The sequence below is a fragment of the Eretmochelys imbricata genome, chromosome 6, assembly GCF_965152235.1.
Source record: "Eretmochelys imbricata isolate rEreImb1 chromosome 6, rEreImb1.hap1, whole genome shotgun sequence".
NCBI lineage: Eukaryota > Metazoa > Chordata > Testudines > Cheloniidae > Eretmochelys > Eretmochelys imbricata.
This window is the reverse complement of record NC_135577.1, coordinates 63,328,856-63,354,968: the sequence shown is the minus strand read 5'-3', so window position 1 is coordinate 63,354,968 and position 26,113 is coordinate 63,328,856. Positions and strand designations below refer to the sequence as shown.

General features: G+C 46.6%; 1 protein-coding gene across 1 annotated transcript in view; it reads left to right on the top strand.

Moving 5' to 3' along the window:
* Positions 1 to 2,364: 2,364 nt before the first annotated feature.
* ARG2 (arginase 2) overlaps positions 2,365 to 26,113 on the top strand; it is a 35,872-nt gene continuing 12,123 nt past the window's right edge. Inside the window, exons 1-4 of the mRNA XM_077818707.1 lie at positions 2,365 to 2,554; positions 3,102 to 3,174; positions 23,741 to 23,918; positions 25,010 to 25,169. Of these exons, the coding sequence (XP_077674833.1) occupies positions 2,438 to 2,554; positions 3,102 to 3,174; positions 23,741 to 23,918; positions 25,010 to 25,169 (528 nt within the window). The 5' untranslated portion in view covers positions 2,365 to 2,437. The remainder of the gene's footprint in view (positions 2,555 to 3,101; positions 3,175 to 23,740; positions 23,919 to 25,009; positions 25,170 to 26,113) is intronic.

The following is a 26,113-nucleotide window of genomic DNA, read 5'->3' as shown; positions in this document are numbered from 1 at the left end:
AGGAATTTATGGTTAAATTAGTGTCTTGTGTGTCCTGTATTAATAATAATAATTTCAGATACTATTAATAATTGCAATGTGTAGGGAAACAGTGGGGTGGAACTGGTGGTCTGAAGAAACAATACAGAGGACCTCAACCTTGGGTGTGGCAGCAGGTGAAGCCTGGCACTAGCAGAAGACTCTTGTACTGAATCACACTGTAATACAAGCAGCTGCTTTGAAAGATGGGCTGGAAGTCTGAAGAGGAAAAACTGTAAGGTGAGAGAAACTGGGGGAAGGAAATAATGGTGCAGAGAGACTGAAATAAGTTGAGAAAATTAATTAGTAAGAAATATGAGGAAGCTTTGGAGAGAGAATTAAAATAGAAAGAAATAAAGTGGAACCAACATAGCAAATTTAAAGATGGGATGGGAGGGGACAGAGTAGTAACAGTGGAAAGGACTGATGGGGACTACTGAGGCCTGGTCTACACTGGGGCGGGGGGATCAATCTTAAGTTACGCAACTTCAGCTGCGTGAATAACGCAGCTGAAGTCGACGTACTTGGGTCGATTTACCGCAGTGAGTCGACTACTGCTGCTCCCCCATCCACTCTGCTGGCGCCTGTCGCCGAGCTGGAGTACAGGAGTCGACGGGCGAGCGCTCGGGGGTCCATTTACTGCATCTAGACTAGACGCGATAAATTGACCCCTGCTGGATCGATTGCTGCCTGCTGATCCAGCACGTAGTGTAGACATACCTTGAGATGGGAGTCCCAGGAGATGGAAAGGGGGCAAGGAGAGAAAATTGAAGAACTAGAGGTGGTGGGGGACCAGTGGTGGGAGGGGAGAGAAATGGTCTCCCAGGAGACCAGTAGGGGTAGAAATGGGAATGGTCAGGAAATAAAAAGGAAGAAAAATAGATGAAAGGAAATTGGATGATGAAAATGAGAGAAGGAAAGAGAAGGAAAAAAGCAAGAAATGATGCACACCTTTAAGGTTAGACATTGTTTTAATTTCTGGCCAAATTCATTTCTGGCTAACTCCCTTTTCCTTAACCCCACATTGGGCTCTACCATTGCTCTCCTTTCCCCAGTTAACTCTTTTGTGAAAAACTCTTCTCACCAAACTGGTACTCCAAACTGTCCAAATGGAAGTAAAGTGCAATGTTACCACCATGGTTCCTCTAAGGAGTAGAGAGCTGGGGAAAAAACAGGAAAGGGAAGTTATTTGTAAATCAAGTCTGGTCTATGCTACCTCTATCGGCATAACTATGTTGCTCAGGGGTGAGAAAAGTGCACATCCCTGAGCAATGTAGTTATACCGACCTAACCCCTTCTATAGATGGCGCTGTCGGCAATCCAGCTGACATAATTACTGGGAAGCGAATTAACTAAACCCGCTGGCCAGCTCTCTTCCTTGGGTGTAGAGCGTCTTCATTGAAGTGCTACAGCGATGCGGTGTTTTAAGTGTAGACGTGCCCTCCGTTAAGTATGGGAAAAGCAGAACAGCCCTGTTTGTTTGGAAACGGCGGGTGTAAGCTAACGAAGGGCCAGTGATACAGCATCCAGAGAAGTTTCCCCACGCTTAAAGCTAAGCTAGCCGGAGCGCATCATGCTTTAGGTGCTGCTGTCTCTAATGGCAGGAAGGAATGGGGGAGCCCAGGACGGCGGTAGGGCCGGGGGGAGACGTGGCCGCTGGAATGGGGCGGTTGGCGCAACGGGGGACACGGGCGGCTGGGCACGATCTAGTTACTGTACAGCGCCCATCAGCGGCCTCTCCGGCCACCTCCCAGTAGCGCATAATGCCGCGTGGCCGCGTCTGTCCTGGCTGAGTGTCACCCGTCCTGCCTTCGGCGGAGAAGGGTGTGGCAGCGGGGAGACGCGAGGCTGGCCAGGCCAATGGGCCTGGCGCGGGACCGGCGGGAGGTGGCCGCCGGTAGTGGCAGATCACAGCGCGGCGGGCCGCTGGCAGTGGGGTCGGGGCCCGGCCATGGGGTCCAAGCGGCCCCAAAGGAGCGGGTCGCGAGGAGCCAGAACCCGGGCGGGGCTGCCCGGGGGAGAGGTAAGGGCTCAGCCCCTGAGAGGAGCCCAGCGGAGAGGCGCGTGACAGGTCCCCCCGCGCGCAGGGGCGGGCCTGGGTGGCGAGTCTCGGCGTTGATCTCCCGTGTGGGGGCGGGGCCGGTCTCTACACAGGGAGGGGGAGGGGACGCTCCTTGCTGGCCGGAGGAGCAGGTTGCCGGCAGGTTCGCAGCCGAGCGCAGGCGCGGCGCACACCCCCGGGCGGCCGCGCTGCCATTGGCCCGCCGGGGAGGGACCTGGGGGTGTGTCCCGGGGCGGGGCTCCGCCCGCGTGGGGGCGGGGGGGAGCCAAGCCGGCTTCTGGCGCTGGTGGCTAGGGAGGTAGCGGCGCTCGCGCGCGGGTTAAAAGGGGCAGCGCGAGCAGCAAGCGGCTCAGCATCATGTCTCTGCGCAGCAGCTTCGCCCGGCTCCTGCGGAAGCAGGCGGACTCCGCGCTGCAGCTCCAGAAACCTGCCCACTCCGTGGCGCTGATCGGAGCCCCGTTCTCCAGGGGGCAGGTGAGCATCGCGGGGGAAGCAGGCGAGCATCGCGGGGGGAAGCAGGCGCCCCCAGAAGGGTGGGATGGGCGGGGGGGGATGTGATAATGTGTCCCGACCCCAGGCGGCAGACGGGCTCGGAGGGACTCACGGCCGCGCATCGCAAAAGGACCGGCAGTCCCAGGCACCCGCAAGAGGCGCTCTGCGGCTGCGGGAGGGGGGAACCTGCCGTCCGGCCGGCAGTGATGGCGGGTCCCGGGGGCGGTGGGGGTCGTGCTCGGCTGGTCGCCGTAGCCGCATTGTCTCGCTGTCCCAGCGGGTTTCCCCAGGGTGGCCCCGGCTGCGGGGTCGGTTCTCTCCACGCTCCTGTGACACCGGAGGCACGCTGCCGCGCCCACGTGAAGCGGACCCCGCGGCGCGCTGATGGCCGGTCGGGAAGGAAAATTACCCTCACACACGCCCCCCGGGTCGGTTCGCGGCTCCGTGTGATTGCTGCGGCTCAGTCGGTTTCTGTGAGCCCCGCGCCCCGCCCCGCAGTGGATCCTGACGGAGCCCCTTTGTCTTACAGAAGAGAAGAGGGGTGGACCACGGCCCCGCTGCCATCCGGAACGCGGGGCTGACGGAGCGGCTCTCCGGCTTGGGTAAGGGGTGGGCCTCGTGCAGCAGCGGCGGGGTGGAAAAGTGGCCCCTCGCTGACATGACTGGGGCCTTTAGGAGCCTGGGGTTACTGCACGTCCCTGTATCCCCCGTTCTCTTTGCCTTCGCGTGACTCATTTGGTTGAAACATGAATCAGCCATACACGCGGAGCTCTCCGCTGGAAGGGGTGGGCACCTTCCTGCCTAGGAAATGTCTCTGTCTCGTTCCTGTGAAGTAAGATGAATCATAAAACCCGTAAAGCTCATGCTCAAATAAATTGGTTAGTCTCTAAGGTGCCACAAGTACTCCTTTTCTTTTTGCATAAAACCCTGTATCTCTACTGGGCCAACAGCAGAGAGGCTGAGGATTGAATGGGCCATAGAAACTTGAAAGAAGCCTATATGCTCCTGTTAAAAATGTTTCTCTGTGGCTCAGAACTAACTTGCACAAAACAGACATCAATTGTGTGTATGTGCGTATTGGGCAGTTAAATGTATGACTGACAAATTTGCATGTGCATAAGGGAGGCTTTGGTCTACAGAAAATTGGGTGTGCCAGACCAAACAGCCAGTTTTTGTGTGTGTAAATTTCAGGGCACCATTCAGACACTACTTCTGAGAATGTAAGCAGCAAGGGCAAATCACTTAATTCATTTACTGCACTCCTTCAAATAATCAACTACTTAGCTCAGCCCTTTAATAATAACATGCTAGCCCTGTCCCCAAAAGGAGTCCAGAATTCTCTGAAGAAAACCTCAGGTTTTTGTCTCCAATCTTTCATCTAATTCTCATCTTGCATTGAGAGGATATAGGAATAGTGCTATCTCAACAGAAAGAAAATGTGATCTTGCCTTGTTTGTTAGTAGGGCTGGCTATAAGCAAAAGCAAATGTTTGGTCTTGTGTAGTCTCAACAATTTATGGCCCATTCCCTCCTAGCTTCAGAACCAGAGAAAACAAGTATCCTTGCTTTTTTTGTCAATGGCTGGATAAGAGGGTCAGGCAACTTGCAAGCCAAATACTAGACATGAATTCATGCTTGTGGTCTCAGTAGCTAGACTTGGCAGAATGTGACTTTTATTTAAAAAAAAAAAAAAAACCAAAAAACTGATGGGTTGTTGTGCAAAACTGTGGGGTTTAAGCTCTGGGCTCCTCTCAGGGGCTTTTTAATTTTTTTTAATTTAATCTTTCACATTTGTGGGAAATTATGGGGAGGATCAGACAATAATTAATGACAGACACGGATTCAAAATGCTAAAGCTTTGTTAACCATTAAAACAATTTGTCACTATCGCATGTCAAAATGTAGGAAGTAAATATCTTTAAATGAAACTCAAAGTACTTTGCAAGCAGTACTTTTCTTATTTTGCCTATTTGTAAATTTCTGTTATGATTGATGGAATTTTTTTGTCAGTTTGTGTGTGTATGGTGACATTATGCAGTGTTGTAGCTGTGTTGATCCCAAGATATTAGACAAGGTGGGTGAAGTAATATCTTTTATTGGACCAGTTGGTGTGAGACAAGCTTTTGAGTTTATGCAGTGCTATCCTTCGGGTCTGGTGAAGGTACTCAAATGTTACAGCTAAATAGGAGGTGGAACAGATTGTTTAGCATAAGTATTGAACACATTTCAAGGGACCATTCACAGTGAAGTGGCCCATTAACGCCCTCCAGTCATAGGGGCTGGGCTTGGATTGTGGAGCTGAGTGTCACTCCCTCCCTGCCCTTAATGGGGGCTGACCAGGACCCCAAAGGTGTCCCGCCCCCCCCACAATGTTTCTCCATGCCCTCCAAGGGGGGTGCGCTCCACAGACTGGGGACCTCTGATCTATAGTTTATAAAGCTGGCTGTATTCCTTGGGACTGTGTGTGTGCGGGTGGAATGGAGCACAGGGTCAGACCTTAAAGGGTTAATTCATGATGCCTGCATGTAAATCCTATTGATACTAATTGCATATAAGTGTATGGATGGAGGGGAAATTAATGCCTTAATCACCAGGAAGCTATATCTTCATCTCCCCAACATGGAGTCCTATTCAGGCAGATGATGATGTTCAGCAGATTTTAGTATACAGGTTTTAGTATACCCTATTCTTCCCCACTCCTTATGATTTAGTAGCTAAAAGCTTCCAGCCTGCACTGCTTAGTGTGTATAAATGAGTTGTCTGGTACCACCTCACTCCACGCTCACCTTTTGCATCATGCAGAGCCTCTGGGTAGGCCACAACATAGTCTTTGGCAATATCATGATAGAAAAATGATTGATGGCTGAGGCATCCTGAAATAAAAAGTGCGTCTGGAGAGCCTTAAATTATCTAAAATCTCTGAAACTCAGAAGTTACCAGATATAAAAGGAGGATATAATACTCAAGGGGGATTAGGCAGTTCTTTATAGTTTATCTGGCAAGTGACTGCAAAATTCTTTGACCAATCAGTTAGTTAACTATGGGGTCGTCTTCAAATAGCAAAGGTCTAATAATTCAGTTTTGTTAAGGGGTTGTACCAAATCAAACCTGAATAGAAATGTTTCCATGACCTTGACAACCAAAACTTCCATGAAAACTTCTTCTGTTTGCAGCATTTTTGTTTTTGTTTCGGTCTGTGGGTCATCCCCTCTTCCCTCCCCCCTCCCCATTTTCAGGGGAAGGGATATCTGATTATTTTGACACTGGAAATGCTATCTTTTTGTGACAGTAAAAATTAAAAGTGAAATTGACAAAGTGTAGTTTTGTGCCCAAGTCATATGGGGGAAAAAAACAAAATAAAATAATAAATAAATGAATAAAAGGTGGAGAAAAAATTCCAGGCCCAGATCCTCAAAGATCCTCTAATTTGTATTAATTTCAATAGGAGTCAGGAGCTTAAATACCTTTTGGGGATCTGGGCCTCAGTGTTTACTAGCTCAAAATATCAGTAAAGCAGGGGAAGGGCTTAATTTTTTTTTTGTCCCTTTAAATATTAAAAATTTTCAAGGTCTTCTCATCTTTTGTTGCTAAAATGCACTTTTTCCAGCACTGATATGAGTTGCTGCTTTTCTATTCATGTCTGTTGTTGTCTTAATGGTTTATTGCTGCTTAAATTTCTGCAGCTCTGTTGATGAATGGGGTCAGGTGGTGTATGGATTGCTTTCGACTCTGCCAGAAGGGGCCCTCACTGACAAGCAATGACAGACTCAGCCAGCATCCACACGGGAGAGTTTTATATGGTAGGGACAGCCTATTGCATTATGGCATAGAAGGTTAGGGAGGAAGTTACTGAGCAAGAGGGTGCTTTGTGTGTGGCTATTGTCCAATGAGGAATAAGATTGAAATTCAATAAAGAATGTTTTATTTTTCCCCTTAGCCTGGCAGGAGAGCTCCAAGTATACAATATTGCTATAGTTTCCCATCTCCCCTCTCTCCCAGTGCTCTGAAGTGTCGCTGAAACCACAGCTATTTCCTTTTTCTTTTTATTCATTTACATCTTTCTAATGTCACATTAGATAATAAAGTGAATTTGAAACAGCTGTTGTGTGCACAACACTGTTGGTTATGACTAATCTAATTTTCTGGACCTAAATTCCACTATTAAACTCCTGATTCCCAGCAAAGCAAATGAGTGAACAAAGCCACTGAAAACCTTTTCCAAGATCTTAAGACTCTGTCAAAGCAACTAAGTGACTTCCCCCTCCCCCACTGTTGGTCTTTAGGTGGGAGGAGGGAGGTAATATTGTGAGACTGAGTAGCTCCTTAAAGAGATGTAATATTTTATTGACATGTTCAAGGTCAGAGAATATCAGCTTCACATTAATGCAGTTTTTGAAGCACTCAACATTCATTGCATGTCCATAGTACATTCACCCCTGTATTGCCCCTTTTACATCTCACCCTCAGTAATGGATATTTTTGGGAGGGAATTTGCAATCCCTGCCTTCTGCCCTAACCTTCCCCCCCCAGATCATCTGGACATTGTGCTTCTCTCCCCCCCATCCCCCCTCGCATAATTTTCTGAACTTCCTTCCAATGAAGTCCTGAGCTGCCCCTTTCTTTCCCTTCACTCTGAGGTCACTACAGCAAGGGTTGCTGTTGGTATTACTGTCGTCTAGCTGGCTGGGGCACGCACTGCTTCTCAGCTGCTCACTTGTGCTCTTACTGAGAGAGAGGGATGGAGCCAAGAGGCAGAGAACATCCCAGTCTTACACAACTTGTCTGAGATGAGTCTGAGCCCCTAACCTGCCTTTCACCCTCCTAGCAACAGCAAAGAACAGCCTCCAGCAAAGACTTAAATAGATTTCCTGGGGTCTGGCTAATGCACCAGAATCCTGAGCCAAAAACTAGGTGAGGGAAGTTTAGTCCTTCTTTATGTTACCAATAACTAGGCTTGGCACAACTTGTTTTTTTGTTTTATAACTTTGATAGATGTTTGGGCTTTTTATTCATTTTTTACAATTATTGATTTAAATTTTCAGTTGCACAAAATTATGGGATTTCAGCATTCATTTTTATGTTAAAAATTTTCATAGTTGCTGAAAATTATTTGGCAGTGAGATTCAAAAAGTTAAAAGCTTTATACCTGTTAAAACACACACTGTCGACATCACATGTCTAACTATACAAAGAAAGTAACCCTAAATCAACAGATCCTACCTGTTTTTAGTGTTCACTAATCTATTTGTAACAAGCCTAATTCAAAAGCCACTGGATTTTTGACTATAATAAGCTCTCAAGCATCATTTTTCTTTCTTTGTCTCTGTAAATTTCAGTTATTACTGATGAAGATTTTCATCCCTTTGTGTGTGGATGGTGAAATTGATATTTATTGACATCTACTGATAAAAATCTTATCCTTCTAAGTTTGCTACTAACCCCTGAGACTGACAAAATTTTAAAATCTAATTGGCCGAGTTTGTGAGGCCTTATGCTCAACTTGATGTCATTCTCTGTCTGAGCTGTGCTCATCCTCCCACTGAAAATTATAGTACTGACACCCTGAATTTCTTATCTTCCAGACAGAAAGAAAATAAATAAGAATGGTGGTGGGGAAAGGCTGTGGGGGAGGGGGGTCCTGGCATTGTGGGGAAGGGGGTTGCAGAGTCCCTGCAATAGATGGAGATGGGAGCATGGCTTGTGGGGTGGCGGGAAGGAGCCCCTGGTGTATACAGTGGGTTTGGCCTACAAAAGCAATGTGGTGGTGGACACATGCTGTAACTTTCGCTGTTAATGTTGCCTGTCCATGCTGACTGAAGTGCAGAAAAGTAAACAGCAGGCTTGGACTGGCCTACAGTGATATTTCTTGAGGCCTCAGGACTTGGAGGCCCTTGACCTCTCCAATCAGTTGCAGGTGAAGTACAGACTCTCAACAAACTGAAATCCACAGATCCCCTTGGCAATGGCATTAGCAGTCCCCTTTTCTAACAGAGGAGAAGACCCTCCTCAGACCTTAGAAGTGGTAGATAACCTCAGCTTGAGCTAACACTGCCCTGATCATCCTGGGGGGCACCTCTTTTGTCCTTGCAATGAAGGCTCTTGTGTCCTAGTCTGCCCCTGCCTAGTTCTTGTGTGCTGATTAATACAGTGGTATGCTATTTGGGTCCCCAGACCACAGGAGATCCGGGTGTGATTTTTTTAAACACAAAAACAACTTACTGAAGTTTAAAGATGTGCCTGAGCTGCAGAGTTTGGTGGCCAGATGTGGGGTTTTGGTTTGGCTTGCTAAAAGGGACGATTAGCTGTGAAGTTTGGATCTGGATCCAACCTCCCAGTTCAGCTGACTAGATGAGAGGGGGACATAATGTCATGGAGGGCTAATGGACTGGCTTGTGGGGGTAGAGGGAAACTTGCCAAGAGAGGGTGCCATGATGTTGGGTCCTTCACTCCTGTAGTAGCAGTGTTTCGTTCTTGTAAGGCTCAAGAGCTCTACATGGCAGCTCAAAGCTCTCTAGGAGTAGAGCTCTGCTCTGGCTGTGCAGGAGCAACATAGTAGGGAGAAGGCAGCTGCTGTCAGAGCTGATTAACCTAAAAGGGAGGAGCTCTACTCCTTTGTGACTTAGAAGCCTCTAAGGCAGCTACCACCACCTGCTTCTCCAAAACAGCAAGTCGGCCTTTCTGCCCCCACACTCCAAGCTCTAAGAGGAGGTCCACAGAATGTCGTCTCCTTGCTACCATAATGAATCATGGAGCTTCCTCTGGATGCCCACTGAAGGGGCTGCAAAACTTTTAACTGCAGATGTTGTTACTACTCATGTGCTAAGAGCTGGGCAATCAAATCTTGGTGAAGTGAATTACTGCAGGTGTCAGACTTACAGGAGTTTCAGGCTTGGGCCCACTCTTCTCATCGGCAACCCATGTATTCAAGAGATGATTAGGCTATTGAATAAGAGTCTGACTCTCTGGCCTGGAGTCCATTGAAACAAGCTCCCACCCATTCCATTTAGACATCACCTGAATTCAGTTTGGTCATGGGGCATATGCAGATGCCAAGTGGAATGTTTAATACCAAATTCCCAGTTGGATTTACATGTAATGTATCATAAACCTAGATCCTATCTCAGCCATCTCCCTTCAAGGCTCAGTCCATTAAAGCTCTTTCAACCTTTCCATGTTTCCAGGGCCAATGAAAAAATCAAATCCTGCCATTTATAAGGATTTCTTAAAAATATGAGCTTCTGGTTTCATCTGTAAATCTCCCAAGGTGTATCCACACTAGCCTTTTTTCTCATATTTTCCACTATTACTAACGCTTGTGCAGTGACTGCTGGAGCACTTGTGTAGACAAAGTTATAGGTAACTGCTAGCATTTTAATCAGTGTGTCATCTATTATGTACTTTGTGGGTCTAGACCAATTGTCCCCAAACTGTGGGACATGCCCTCCTAGGGGGGCACAGAGGAATATTCAGGGGTAGGGGGAGCGCAGCAGGGCCTGGGCCAGTCCCCACAGGGTGTGGGGCACTGGGGAGGGAGCCCAGTCCAGCCCCGCCCCCAGCTCTGCTCCAGCCCCGCCCCCAGCCATGGTCCAGGCCATGGCCCCGACTGCAGCTCCACTCCTGGTCCCAGTCCAGCCTCAGCTCCCTCCCCCAGCCTTGGGCCTGGGCTCCAGACCAAACCCACCCCCAGCCTTGGCCCCCTTACCCTGACTGCGCCCAATCCCCCAGGAGCCACAACCCTGCTCCCAGCCCTGGATCCTGGGGTGGGGGGGGAGGGACCGCAATGTGAAAAGTTTGGGGACCATTGATCTAGACTACAGAGGGGTTAAAAATGCTGGTCGGCACCATTCCCTTTTGTTCTTACCCATTGATAGCACCAGGGGAGCAGTGTCTATGTTAGCAGTGATGGGAAATATTTTCAGAAAAGCCCACTCTGGACAAAGGGCCCCAGTGTAATCTAATGTCCTGTGATCATTTCACCTGCCCTACAAAGCAAAATAGTGTGAGCACTCTTCTCCAACATGCTGTTGATACTAGACAGCTTTGCCATTTTAACTATACCGGCATAATTAGTGTGGGGGAAAAAACCCCAGTGTAGGTAGTAATACCAGTATAAAGGTGCTTATATCAGTATACTTTAGTTTGCTTCCCGAACTGGAGTAAGTTATACTAGTGTAAGCACCTGTTAAATCCACACTAGGGTTTGTAGCGGTATATCTGCATCAGTAATAAATAAATCACGCACACACACCCCCGCCCCCAACAGACCTGATTATACTAGTACAACTTTCAAGCATAGACCAGCCCGAAGTGGTATTAACTTCAAAGGCTAGTTACAACCTGTGAAGATGCCAACAATCAAAGCACAAACACTCAGCTTGGAGTCTGGACACTCATTAAATAATCAGCTGTCTGCTCCATAGCCCTCTTTATTACTGGGAGAGACTCTTTACTTGTTCTTTGAAGTGAGACTTTCCTGTCACATGTCCTTTTTTGGGAAATTGAAAATTCTCTGCCTCGTGATCCTTGGAATGTGCCCCCTTAGGTTTTGTCTGTATTCAAATCTGCAACAGTTTAACTTGATCTGTTTAAAAATCATTACAGTGCACTCGATCACAGTGCGGATGCTCTTAATCCAATTTAAACCATTAAATCAATTTAAGCTAAATTGATGTAAAACTGGAACCTTTATTTCCTAACTCTTTCTCTTGTGTGTCCATCCGCCTCTCCTTTTCTTCCCACCCCCAGTTTTACTAAGATGACATAAGGCCCTGGAGTCAAAGAACAGAGAGCTTTGTTTTTCTTTCATCTCAAAGCACTTAACAATTTTTATGTATATGTGGATCCATGGCTAAAATTCAGCCACCTCTGAGATAGAAGGAAAGAGGGAAGAATAGGGTTTCTAGTTCGAACTACATATGGGGTTGATGCGGGGGCAGAACTTAGTTATCTGAACTGGATTTGGTATATTCCTTTGTTTGTTTTTTAGGTGCCATGGAATCTTTAACAACCATTTTGTTGGTTGAGACATTGGTTTTGCCTCTCCTCTGAAAGACATGAGATCTGAAAAAGCTTGAAATTTGCAGGTTTTTCAGGAACCCATAGTGTGGTGTTTTTGGGTGGAAGAAGCAACTTTTAGTGGTAAAATCATCAGGCAAAATATCAGGAATTTGGCACCCAAATCAGCTATCAAAAAGCTAACTCTACCCCCCCCGCCCCCAAAATGAAGTGATCTGGTAATGCTGAGTTGTCTCTTCCCCCATGAGTCTTTTGGAAGTGCTATTAGTGTCCGAAGGAATTGGGGAAAGGAATGATTCATTCCTACTTTTTATTTTTCTTTACCTACCTGGGAAAATCAATGTTATCTCATGTAATGGTAAAGAACAATGAGCTTGTTACTGGGGAGAGATTCATTATAGTGGGACCTGATGTGGTTAGGAACATGCTGCTTTGCTGGCTTTAAGCTCATTGTGGGTTTGAAGGAAATTGGAAATGTAAGTGAGGGAAGATTCTAACGCTGGGGCTTGGACACTCAGAGAAGACCGTAAAGGGTTCAATAACATGGGAAACTTGGGAAAGCGGTAAAATAATGTCAGAATAGTTATGATAAATACAAATTCACATTCTCTGGCTTCTGGCCACCTTCCAGGAATTCCTGGAACTGGCTACCCAAGTATCTGGATTTGCCAGTTACAGGGCTTGTGCAGCACAGTAACGTTGTCATGTTATGTTACAACACATTGAGGTTGCATCAGAATATCCTGTTCTGATGCAACTCTACAATATAAATGTTTCCCAAGCCTAGAAACTGATTTTTTGGGGCACCCATTAATGTTTGAGGGCCCAGACCCCGTGGGACACTGACTGACATGGGAGGGATATGCAGACGAGGGAGGTTGGGGAAATGTGATGAGCTGGGAAATGTCCCGGTTTGTGGACAACCTTGAGAGCACTGAGTTTGAATGGTAGTTGACTGTTTTGGTTTTGTGGGTGGGCAGAAGATAGAGATCATCTAGTGTTAAAACAGATTAAAGAAATGTTTTCTTGGCGCTAAATCTCATAAGATGTGCAGAGAAGTAGGGTGAGGGTGTCCGGGTGTGAAATACAATAGATGAGACAGCCCTATTAAACCATTCAGTGCATCTTCTTGTCAATGCTTGTGTGTGTATGTATATGTATATAAATAAAATAAAAAAAATCACGGGGTGGGTTTTTTTTTTTTTTTCAGCCTAGTGTTAAATTTATCACGCTCTGATCCTTCTCCAGTAGGAGACTATTCCACAGCTTAGGAAGTCTTAGAAGCAGCAATGTCTCCTGCTGCCATTCTGCCCTCTTGCTTCAGAGCTGATCACACAATCCCCAGATGTTGTACACTTGCGTGTCCTAGAGTCACATCTATACAGAAGACAGCATCTCCTAACCCTCCTGTCAATAGGGGAGACTTTTCTCTGCTTAGCCTAGTGGATTAAAACTGCTTCACAACAGGCTTCTTTATGGACGGGTCACGGTCATAATGAATGACTCATCTGCTAGCTCTCTAATCATGTCCTCTTGCTGACATTCATACAGAAGTGCCTGCAAGGCATACATAGATGTACAAGTAGAGCCTAGTACATCCCGAGCTCACCACTATGGCATGCCAGCTACCAAAAAGCTACCTGGCTTCATTAGAGCCCAGGCTCCCTGATCTGGTCTGTGGGAGGGATGGTTGTACCTAGTAGCCTCTTCTTTTGTACAGAGAAAAGGGAGTGTTTAAGGATGTTTTTTAGAGATCATTCTTGGTTCTCCATGAAAACCTTTCCCTTTTGCCTGTTTGCCTGCCTGATGAGTCACGAAGTATCCATGGCAGTAATCGGAGATGGAAGAGCCATTGTATAAGCAGGATTACTGTTTTTGTGTGAGCAAACAGTTACATAATGAAATATAGCAGTAAATGGTCAAAGTGGGATTTTTCCAGTTGCTTGCATGGTGTATCAGTCAGCCTTCTACATAGTAGTCCCAGCGTTTAGAATGGCAGCCTGGAAACTGGCTATGGAAGTCTTTCACCTTTAGATCATTTCCAGTCCAGCCCAAGCAAGTAGTGAATTGAAGGTCATTCCTGACTGATGATTTTCCAGTTGCCTCTTTGTGTGGTATCCCCATTCAATTGCCAGCACTCTAGTCCCTGCATCACAAAAAAACACCGCAGTGGCAGTATCAGCAGAGAGGGCATGAAGACTGAATTTCCTTGTGAGCTCTAGAGCTGCGGCTTACGGTTCAGGAATGAGACACGTTGGCAGGGTGGTGCTGCTGCCTGCATTGTAGAGATGTTGTGGTTAAATGGAGATCCTCAGTTTCCAGAACTATTGGGCCAGAAATAATTTCCCTGCATGGATTTAGAGGAATTTTATCTGCTAGTGCAAGTTTCCTCTTGTGGGAGCTAAGTGAAGAGGTGCATTTCACTTAAAGGGAAGGCCAGTAATGAACATCATCCAGTCTGTTAGGATTTTATCTTCCCCAAAGATATCCAGGAGTTAGCATGTGCACCAAGGAGAGCAGATCCTAAATAGTTTGATTAAATATGGTCCTGCATTAAATACATTAATGTAGATGCTTGGTCAGCTCTGAAATCGGGCTAACCCAGGTCAGTTTGTGCTGTTCCTTGCAAATTGAGGGCAGGACTTGCTTGGCTGTCTGGATATTCCTTTGGAGTAGCTAGGACATGTTTGCTGAATTGCAGTATAGAACGTAAACATCTGTTCGAAGTTCAATTTTTTAAAATTGTTTTGAAAATAATCCTAGATATCAGATGGAAAGAATCACTAAGCCCCATTCGGGCCCCACTTCAGGAGCCAGTGCAGTGCTGATCCTATCGTGTGTTCTCTTGTTCTTTGTCCAGTCCAGATTTAAATATCTTCAGTGATGGCGCATTCTCCACTTCCCTGGAGATTATTCCACAGCCAAATAGACTTTATTGTTAGGAAATGTTTCCTCATATTCAACCTAAACTTTTGATTGCTCAGTTTCATGGCATTACTTTTGGTCTTTAACACTTTTCTTCTGCTTGGTCACACTCTTAAATACTTCTTGGAAGGTGAAGTATGAGGATCAGTACCTTCATTGAAGTCAGTGGAATCCCTTTGTATTTAAACAGGTGCTACAAAGATGAAAATCCAACCTCATGGGGTTGTTAGTAGTAGTAAGGTAATGCCTAGAAGCCCCAACTAAACCTGGGGCCCCATATGTCCTAGGTTCTGTACAAACATAGTAAAAGACAGGGATGGTGGGAAACTGCTTTATCTTGCACTTTGTTAGTTGCTTTTCCTGCTTCATCCACCCCTGACTCTCATCCCTTTGCTGTATAAATTACACTTAGTTTGCATACTCACTGAATACCAAATGAAAGTGGCAAAACCGCATAACCTGCTTTCCATCCCTGTACACCACTATTTATCACAAGTTTGCTTACCTACGAAACAGATAGGACATTAGGTTTTTAAAAACTATTTGAATGTTTGTCTTTTTGCTAGTTATGCCAGCATAAATGTGACACTCACGCTAACGTTCCCCTAGCACCCAAAACCTGTAACAGACACAACACCCCCCCATCCCAAAAAAGCAGAGTTTTTACCCTGAAACAAGAGGCGAGCCAGATACTCCGTGAAATCCATCACTAGGGGCTTGGCTATTGTGATGAATTGATTTTACATAGAAGGCTGTCAGATACTATGGTGATGGGTGGCAGCAAAAAATTCTAAAATAGATAGCTAAGGTAGACAGTTTATTTACTTTTGGCATTCATCTCTTTAACCATGAAAACACACTAAACAATTCCTCTTTGTTTTTAGGTCACTTAAATTTCAGGTTCTTGGTCAGTAACAAAGTGCTGCAAAGTGTGGGTCGTAAGTGCTACAGGGGAATTTTTTAAAAAGATCATGAAAATATTTCCATTTGATCTGACTATCTTTTAAAGCTTGAGCCTGATTTGAGCTGATAGCGTCCTTTTTATCTATCATAAATCAGCCACTCCAGCCCTTAAATCATTTATTATGTTTCTCTGACGTCTTTCCCATTTACAAACTGGGAACCTCTGTATAATAAAGAGGTTTATCTCTAGTCTTGGTAGGGAAGTGATGGCATCCAAAGCAGCTGTTGCTTAGCCTAATAGGCAGAGGGAGGAACCCTGTGGGCTGAGAGTCCCTTTGACAATTAGCTTTGACAGACAGGTGTGTAGTTATAATCTGATATATCTGATTTGCACCAATAGAAGGAGCAGAATTGTCAGGCAGTGATCTATTTAGTCTTTAACCAGCTGTGTCTGGAAATTACTCATTTTGAAAAGGGTCTTTTCAACTACTGTTGGTTAGGTCACAAGTGTGAGTTTGCTGGTCGCATCCCAGTTTTCCAGTGAAACTTTCTTCACCGCATGAAACAGACACAGTTTGGCACAGGAATGGTAGAAGATGCTGCAGTTCTGGACTGAGGTGACAGTTGTTTGGAGATCCAGAACTGGTAGTGGTGCACTGCCTGATCTGCACAGGGAATTTTGGCTCAGTGTCTGCCCACTCTCTATGCCTGGCATCATTCTCTTCCTTTTTAAACATCATGTTCATGTGCATTTAAATCCTTTATTGCCGTGTTTGCCTCTTAGGCTGGTTCAGTGAGAGAAACTAGTCTCCTCAGCATAGAAGAGACAATTAAAGAAACATAGAAGAGCACAGAGACAGAACTCCAAAAATGCTGATTGGTGCAGGAGGACAGGGAGACTTTTATGTACATAAGACAGTTCAACTTCACATATATTGTGTATAATATTTTATGTGGCTGCTTTCCTAAAACTTAGTACAAAATAATAATTGAAATTAAGAAACAGAAAAAACAAAATAGGCGCAGAAGGATTGTCTTATGATGACAGCACAGAACTGGGAATAAAGAGATTTTGCTCTGTCTCTGGTTTTTTCAGATAATATGTATGACACTGAGCAGATTAGTTAGCTATTCTAATCCTCAGTTTCCTCCATCTACATTTGGGGGGGGGGGAGATACTGTAGGTAATTAATAAGGGGGTTGGTAGGCTTTTAGTAAAATAAATGAGTAATATATTCACTAATGGTTGTTAGGTGCTTTTGAGGGTTTTTTTGTTTTGTTTTAAGAAGATGCTGGAGAGGGGCTGAATTGTCTGTTCTTAATCTTCTGCAGTAGGTTGTCTCTAACCTTACTAGGAGCTGCTGCAGTTAAAGCTATAGCATCCTTCATATAAAGTAACTCAAAAGTGTCTTTCCAGGAAGACTAGAGAGAGAATAACTCTATTTCCAGAGCTGGGTGCACATACTCCACGTACTCTATCTGCATACTTGATTAACAGCCAAGTGCCATTTGTTGTTCCTTTTGTTTTGTTTTTATGGTTTTTATTTGTTTTAAAGAATGCTGCACTAGGTGGACCATGCTGATCCAGTATGGCAGTTTCTGTGTTCCAAACTTGACTACAGTTATGATGCTAGTGCGTAAGACCTGAAACAGAAACTGACTGGAAAATGGCTATAATAAGTACAAGTGAAATAGACTTAAATTCTTGTTCATTTCACTTGTTGGTTCACTCTGCCATTCAACAGACTCATAAATGAGAGGCTAGGAGCTGGCAGTAAGTGTTGGTTCATCATTCTAACTTCAGCTCCTGGGCGGCTGATCATAAAGTTTAATAGTCCTCATCTATCTATCTTATATCTGAGAGAGATAAATAAAGTTGTCTCAAGGTCACTAGTCAGTTCTCTTGCATCCCATCCTATTTATCTTGTGTGTGCTTGTTGTTGTTACTTTCCTGACTGCACATACTACAACTAACATGCTTTCCTCATAGATTGTATTTTTCTAAATGGACAACCAACCTAATTCTCAATTTCTGAGGGACAGTCTCCACTCATTGATATATTTTTGCTTTCCACAACCAAATCTCTGTACAACCTTTTCATGAGTGATGTACCCAAGTATTCAAATTCTAATATCTAAACTGTATTGTTAAATCTATTTACCTAAATTTGGGTTATTGCTGATTATATACTCTATGTATAATATGACTTTAAAAACAAACTTTGTGGATAATCTAAGCACTATACCCAGACGTATAGACACTCTTTTCCCAACCTATGGATTATATCATTTTTTTTTTTTACACTAGCTTTAATAAAATTTCTAATACAGCTTGTAAGATCCTTGCAGTAGGACCCTTGTCTTGCTTAGCTAAAGTCCCAGCCTCTGGTGTTTAAATAATATCTAGTAAGAAGAGTGTATATTGTAAAGGCTCCAGGAGAAGGTGAGTGTTTTTGCTCCTGAAAGTGTTTTCATGTAGTCCTCTCAGATGCACATTCTCAGCCAAGACTGTTAAGTCATCCAGAGAAATCTGAGCCAGACTCTGCAACTACAGAAAGCATTTGATATGTCTAGAGACAGACACATTGCTGGAAAAAGCCAGGCTGCTCAACCATCCCTCAAGAGTTATTTACTGTCCTGCTTATTCTTGCTCCAAGCCCAAACTTTTTGCATTTTGTACGAGTATTTCCATAACAAAAGCAGAAAATGGAGAGGGAAACCCTTCTTGAAGATGCTGTCTTCCTTTTTTAAAAAAAAAAATAAAATTTAGTTTTATTTCCAGGTGGTTGCAAACTGTTTTGAAGGTATTCATTTCAGTGAGTTGCCTGTGTCTCCAGTTGGCATCCAGTTGACTTTGATTCATTTACACACTGTGACCTTGTTTGTTAAAATGTGAAAGTTGGTGTGGTGGTGTTGTGGTTCTGATCCCTTTGGGGTGTGACGGGATTATGTACTTCAGCTGAGTTCCTTTGGAGTCTTACCCCTTCCAGGGCTCCAAGGGAACAAAGAAAAGAACACAGACTAGGAAAACAAAACAGTCCCAGGTGAGCCACTGGCTTCTCTTCCTTTGGATCATCAGGGGGCGGCCTTGGTTAAGTCACAGTCCAGCTATGTGTCTGCTGGTTAGCAACCAGAGCATATAGTCCAGCTGCCTTCTCTTCAGGGAGTCTGGCCCATCCACAGGCAAGGGTATAGGCTCTGTTGTGCGTCAGGCCTCTCCCTGGAAACTGGGGGACTAGCAGTCTGTCCTCCTCCTAGAGCAGCCTGCTGCTCCCCTTGAGGAGCCATCAGCCTTGTTGTTTGATGTTCTTTGTTGTATGGCACCTGCCAGGGTGGCTTTACCCCTACACAAGGGGTTTTTGAAAAGTATTAATACCCTATGGCAAACCTTCTCCTCCCTGCCATCCATTTCAAAAAGGGCTGAGCACAAATATTTTGTGCTAGCTAAAGGGCATGAGTATCTCTATACAGAACCAGCCCCAAACTCCCTCATAGTTGAGACGGTTGACCCTGCCTCTCTCTGGTTTACTTGGGGCTACGCCCAAGTATAAAGACTCAAAGAGACTGGTTCTGTTTGTGCGAAAAATTTATTAGTCTTCCAGCCTTCAGTTGAGAGTGGCCAATCACCAAGCCCTCCTTGCTGCTGTGACAACAACATGTGGCAGGCCATGGCCAAATTCAAGGTGTCTCTGCCCAAAGGGTCCAGGATGGAGTTCCGGGCAATCCTCGAAGAGGGCACGGGTGCAGCCAGAGCAGCCCTCCAAGAAGCCTTGGATGCAGCAGACTCTGCGGCTCGCACCATGGCCTTGGGCATTTCCATGCAGAGGGCGTCCTGGCTGCTCCTCTTGGGTCTGTCAGCTGAGGCTCAGCAGTCAATGCAGGACCTCCCCTTCCACAGCCAGGCCCTGTTTGCAGAACAGACTGACAGTAAGCTGCATGGACTGAAAGACTCGCCCACTACCCTGAAAACTCTAGGGGTGTACGTTCCCAGTCCAGCCTGTAAGCGATTCAAACTGCAGCCATCTCAGGGTCAAGGGAGCCAAACCGGGCAGGAACTGCCCCATAAGAAGAGTAGGGGCTACAAGTGCCGTCCGAGCCACCCACCGCCACTCTCTGCCCAATCAGGCTCAAGCTCTGGATCCATCTTTCTCACTGTTTTCCAACTGCCTTTCTTTTTTCCTCCCCGCGTGAACCACTATAACTTTGGACTGCTGGGTCCCCAATACTGTGGTGCAGGGTTATACCCTCCAGTTTCTTTCTAACCTCCCCTCTCCCTTCTCCATCCCTCTTCAGGGACCCCTCTCATGAGAGTCTTCTCGTGCAGGAGGTAGAAGGGTTGCTGTAGCTGGGGCGGTAGAAAATGTTCCTTGCAAGTACAGGAACAAGGGGTTCTGTTCCTGGTACTTTTTAATCCCAAAGGCCAAGGGCGGTCTACATCCCATCCTGGACCTGCGAGACCTCAACAAATAGCTAAGGAAGCTGAAGTTCTGCATGGTCTGCCTGGCCTCCATCATCCCCTCCTTGGATCTGGGAGACTGGTATGCCGCCCTTGATTTGAAGGACTCCTATTTCCACATAACGATCTTTCAAGGTCACAGACACTTCATGGTGGGATCCAACCACTCTCAGTTCGCGATCCTCCCATTTGGCCTCACAACAGCACCAAGGGTGTTCACAAAGTGCATGTCAGTATTAACTGCTTACCTCAGATGTCAAGGTATCCAGATCTACCCAAACCTAGATGACTGGCTCTTCAAAGGCCACTCCAAGTTTAGAAGGATGTTGTGATGCTGCAGGCCATGTGCAGATTCCTGGGCCTGCTGGTAAATGGCAAAAAGTCGACGTTCGTTCCGGTGCAGAGGATAGAGTTTATCGGAGCGGAGCTTGACTCCACCTGCTCCAGAGTGTTTCTCGTGCAGGAGAGATTCCAGATGATGCTGGACCTCATCGCGGGAGTCTCCGCATTCCCCCGATCACAGCCAGGATTTGTCTGTATCTGCTGGGACATATGTATGTCGTCTGCCATGCCATGCCAGGCTCAGGATATGGCCCTTACAGCAGTGGTTGGTGAATATCTATTTCCAGTCCAGAGATCACCTGGAAAAGATTACCATCCCACCGACGATACTTACCTCGCTACAATGACGGACCAACCCCAGGGTGGTCCTAGAAGGAGTTCCATTCAACAGCCCTCATCACTCGATCAAGTTTATATCAGACACCTCGGTTGGGGAGCACATCTCAGTGGCCTCCAGACCCAGGGCATGTGGTCCCTGGAGGAGATGATTTTACACATAAACATCAAGGAGCTCAGAGCAGTACGCTTGGCCTGCAGAGTCTTTCTATCGCACCTGGCAGGCAAGGTGGTGAGTGCTGACAGACAATATGGCCTCGATGTCTTACATCAACAGGCAAGGGGGAGAATGTGCATTGGCCCTCTGCCAAGAGGTACTCCAGCTGTGGGATTTCCGCATCGACCATGCAATCCAACTGGAGGCCTGTCCCCTCCCCGATGTTGGGAACATGCTGGCTGATCGGCTGAGGCGATCATTTTTTTTTTTTTTTTCTCTTGCCATGAGTGCTAACTCCATCCGGAGGTACCCAGACCCTCTTCCAGAAGTCAGGAACGCCCCAAGTGGACCTGTTTGCTACCAGACAGAACAGGAAATATCATTGTTTCTGTTCCCTACAAGGCCTAGGCGAAGACTTCCTCTCCGATGCCTTTCTCCTGTCATGGTCGGGGGCTCTGATGTACACGTTCCTGCCGATCCTGCTCAGCAGCAGAGCTCTGTCTAAGGTCAAGAGAGACAAGGCAAAGTCATCATGGTTGCCCCGGCATGGCTACGCCAACATTGGTTCGGCACGCTGATGGACCTAGTTGTGGCCGCTCCCTGGCCCCTTTCCGACCGACTGGATTTGCTCTTGCAGGATCACAGGGATCTCCTATACCCCAACCCTCGTCTCCCTCCACCTCATGACGTGGATTCTGCTTGGTGGAATTTGGAGGAGCAGGCCTGCTCTAACGAGATACAGCAAATCCTCTTGGAAAGCAGAAAGCCTTCCACTAGAGTAACCTACCTGACCAAATGGACAAGGTTCTCCCACTGGGTGTCTGAGCATAGCATCTCTCCAACATGCTCCTCTTTACAATCTATCTTAGATTACCTGCTCCATGTTAAGAACCAGGGGCTGGCCCTTTCTTCCATCAGAGTGCACCTTGCAGCTATCTCCGCTTTTCACCTGCCAATCCAAGGTCAGAGTGTTTTTCCCACAACATGTCAGTCCAATTCCTGAGAGGCCTTGAGACTCTTCCCGCCGTCCCAGGCTCCTATCCCACAGTGGGACCTTAACTTGGTTCTTTCTAGGCTCACGGGCCTGCCCTTTGAGACTATGGGCTCCTGCTCCGACTCCCACCTGTCATGGAAGGTCACATTCCTCGTGGCAATAACATCCACGAGATGAGTGTCAGAGCTTAAAGCCCTGATAATCGGAGCTGCCGTATACGGTGGTGTTCAAGGACAAAGTTCAACTGCGACCCCATCCGGCCTTTCTGCCAAAGATGGTGTCTTCCTTCCCTGTTAACCAGGACATCTTCCTCCCGGTGTTTTTGTCCCAAGTCACTGGGGAGGAAAGGAGGCTGCATGCTCTGGACGTCAGACGTGCCCTGGTGTTTTACCTGGAGCATACCAAGCCCTTCCACAGGTTGATCCACCTCTTCATCATGACAGAGAGGATGAAGGGCCTTCTGGTGTCATCGCAGAGGATTTTCAACTATCATCTCATGCATTCAGCACTGCTACGAGCTGGCACCGGTCCCACTACCGCCAATCGTGAGGGCCCACTCAACCAGAGCTCAGGTGTCCTCGGCGGCCTTCCTGGCGCACATTCCCCTCCCGGACATGTGCAGAGCCACGATGTGGTCTTCAGTTCACACATTCACGGCGCACTATGCCATCACTAAGCAAGCTAGAGATGACATTGGGTTTGGCAGAGCTGTGTTGCAATCTAAATGTCCATGAACTCCTACCCACCTCTGTTGGCACTTGGAATGGACATGAGCAAGCACTTGACGAAAAGACAGTTACCTTTTCTGTAACTGGTGTTCTTTGAGATGAGTTGCTCATGTACGTTCCATAACCCGCCCTCTTTCCCCACTGTCAGAGTTTCCAGCAAGAGGGAACTGAGGGTGGGGGGAGCCGGCAGTGCCTCATATACCGCAGCGTATGTGTGCCCCTCCAGGGGGTGCCAGAGCCAGTCTGCTACGGATACTGCTGAGGGAAAAAATTCCAGCACTTGAGTTCCATATGTCTGTCCAATGTGCAGGATTAATAGGACTCCCAAATGGTTTTTCTCTGGTCTTGTAGCATCATGATATGTGGTGGTGTCCTGAGCAATCTCAGAACATGGCATAAAGGCACAAAGTCATTCTGCCTGGACACAAATTAACGTCCTGTAAGAGAGAGCCAAAAAGGTGGTTCTTATGTCTCTGGGGCTTTTTACTCTTCACCCTGTACTCATTTTTCAGTAGCCCTCTACTCCTTTGCACTGTATAACAGGCAGGAAACTGCCCTTCTATATCTGCTGTCCCTGTGCCACTGTAAGTTACTTAAACATAGCTGCCTATCTTCAGCTAGGTCCTTGTCTTGATACGCTGGGGGAATTCCGACAGATCTGGATACGTTTGTAAAGAACATCATCAAAGTTCTGAGCCTGTGACAGATCAAAAGAACGTGGAAAATTTCAATAATTCAGAGCTCCATCAGCCCAAGACACTTGATACTTAGTGACTGGCTGTGTTGCCTTTATATATATATATATAATGTCTTGTTTTCCCACCCCACCCCTTTCACTGTCCATGTAAATAGACCCTAAAATGGTAATACTTTTAATCGTCAGTGGGTAGGTGTGCACACACCAGGGGAGTCTTTCAGGAAGCCGTCTCTAATTTCTTGTTTACTTTGCAACCCTCGCCATCTGCTGAATATGTATCTCAGAATCTCATAGCTCTGTTGCTGTGTTTTGCTGTGCCCAGTGGGATGGGAGCCCTGAGGCAGTTTCTCTTTGTAACACACTTAACTCCAGCCAGAGCTGGCTGGAAATTTCAGAGCTCTTTCTAATGGCTGAATCAGTGCTGTTGATGCAGTAAGGTCGGGCGGTGTCTGGTAGGGCAATATCCTAATAGTTACTGGTGAGCTGCAGGGCATAGGGTGGGGAGCACCTGTTTCTTTCAGCATTACACTCTCACAATGACTAGGTTTTTAGAATGCCTTTTGGGGAATTTGAATCCAGACTTAACCCACCTTTTTGCTGCTCTGTGTGTTACCAGGTTGCCGAGTGTATGATTTTGGAGATCTGAGTTTCACTCAAGTGCCCAATGATGAGCTGTATAACAACCTGGTCAAATACCCACGCTCTGTGGGATTAGCCAGCCAGGTGCTGGCTGACTCTGTGAGCGGAGCAGTGGCTGCTGGACACAGCTGTGTAACCATGGGAGGTGACCATAGGTGAGTCAAGCTGGATGAGAGTGGTGGCTGCTGTTGAATGTCACAGATTGACAGTTAACTGTTTTGAGGTGGAGTATCTCCTTTGGTGTAAATCAAAACTGAGATGAAAGGACGAGGGGTCTGGGGCCATAGAAGCTCTGCAAGGCATAAATTGGGAGAGTGTCAAAGTTGCTTGCCTGATGATGTTGCTGTGAGTATCTGCTACTCCCAGGCCCTGCAGTGTTGAAAGCCCCTTCCTACTTTCCTGGCAGTACCATGTGGGGACATAATATTTGTTTTGTCTTTAATTCTGTGACTCCAAGAACCAGCAGAATAAAAGAAGCAATAAAAAAGTGATCTTAGAAAGTAACAGACAGCAGTGACTTGTTTCCAAATTCTTTTGGAAGCTGCAAGTAATAAAAACAAATGAAGCTGCCCTTTTTTGAGGGAATTCATATGGTCAGCTTCACCCATGTTGACTTTTGTGGACATATTTTTAGGGAGCTTGCAGGACACTAACCCTTAGGACAGGTGTGTAACTGTTTGGGGACCCATAGTTCCTAAAGGATTTGGGGGGAGGGGCTAGGGAGTGCTGTGGTGAGAGAGAGAGAGTCCTAAGTCTACCTCCATATCCTCTTCTTTCCCATTCTCCAAATGTCACATCCCTCTTCTGTCTCTGCCCCCAGACTGGGAACAGCAGGGAGGAGGTGGGCTGTGTCGAAATGAGGCAAAATGACTAGAGCCAACAGAGTTCGGTTGGTGACTGTGCAAGATGAGCCTGCTAGGTAGGGGTGAGGTGGGTTCTGTTGATGCTCACCTGGACCTGGGACAGGTGAAGGCTAGAGAGGTGGGAGGGCTCTTGGTAAGAGAGCCTGAAGGAAGAAAAAGCAAAGCCCTACCCCCATATCGCAGTACTCGTGTACTTCTTCAGAGTTTTATGCAGAATCATGATGCATAGTGATACATGTCACACTGATGTTTATGTGGTGACGGCAGGTCTCACTGGGATGAGATGCTGCAATGCAAATATTGAACATTTTGAAATGTGGCAACCTCATTTATCATAGTCCCTGGAATTGTTCAGTAGGACGTGTGTTTAATGTACTTTTCAGCTTGGCGCTTGGTTCCATCAGTGGCCACACACGGCAGTGCCCTCACCTCTGTGTGATCTGGGTGGATGCACATGCCGATATCAACACCCCTCTCACAACTCAATCTGGAAACCTCCATGGACAGCCAGTCTCATTTCTGTTACGAGAGCTCCAGAATAAAGTAAGTGGCTTTAGGTTTTGTTTGGAGGGAGGGAGAGGTTACTGTACAGCACACTGTTTGTTTAATTTCAATTCTGGTGAAAGGTGCTGGCTTATCTGCCCCTGAGGTTGATCTCCCGTTTATCCCCTAGATAAGATAAAGTTACAGGCATCCTATGTTTATAATCTATTAACTGCTAGTGCTGAGAGAGACATTCCTTATTCAGCTCTTGGCCTCTTTGTAGATACTGTCACCTAGGGGGCACTTACTGCTGGGGTGCTAGTGGATTTTGTGATAGGCACATCTGCTAGGAACTGGACGGAGAGCATGAGCCCATGTCACAAGTTGCTTGATCAGGATTTGAAGTTGAAGGTGAGAGGCTTCATATCCCATTGCCACTCAGTCTCCTGTGCTAAAACAGACCTAATGCGTCAGTAAAGGCTCCAATCCAGCAACTGGACACTGTGGAGCCTGCATATTCTTGTAGCCAATACACGGAGAGTGTTGGAGTGCACAGGCAGCAGTCCTGCTGGGTGAGCCAGAAAGGGAGCCTCCCCAATCTGAGCCCATAGGAGCTGTGCCGAGCTCATCCCTGCATCGCTCACATGCCTTTTACCCTCCCCTTGTACATCTCTATTTGGAACTGTTCCATATTTTGACCACCTCAGGGCCTGTCGGGGGCAGGGCCTGCATGGGCTGTCCTGATACATTGCTGTAGCTCTAGACGTTCTAGTAAATGTTACAGCTCAGGGCTGCTTGTAGCCTGCTTGGCAAAGTGCCCTGCTGACAATGACCATTATCTTTAAAGGCACAAGAAGAGCGGCCTGCTTCTGCAGCAGCCCGAAAAGAGGCTCGATATTGGTACACCTAGGGCATTTAATAACCACACTGCCTCGGCTGCAGCCTGGAAGCCCTCGTACAAGTTCTTATAGCATACTGTAGGGGCTGCCATGGTAACCAGTACA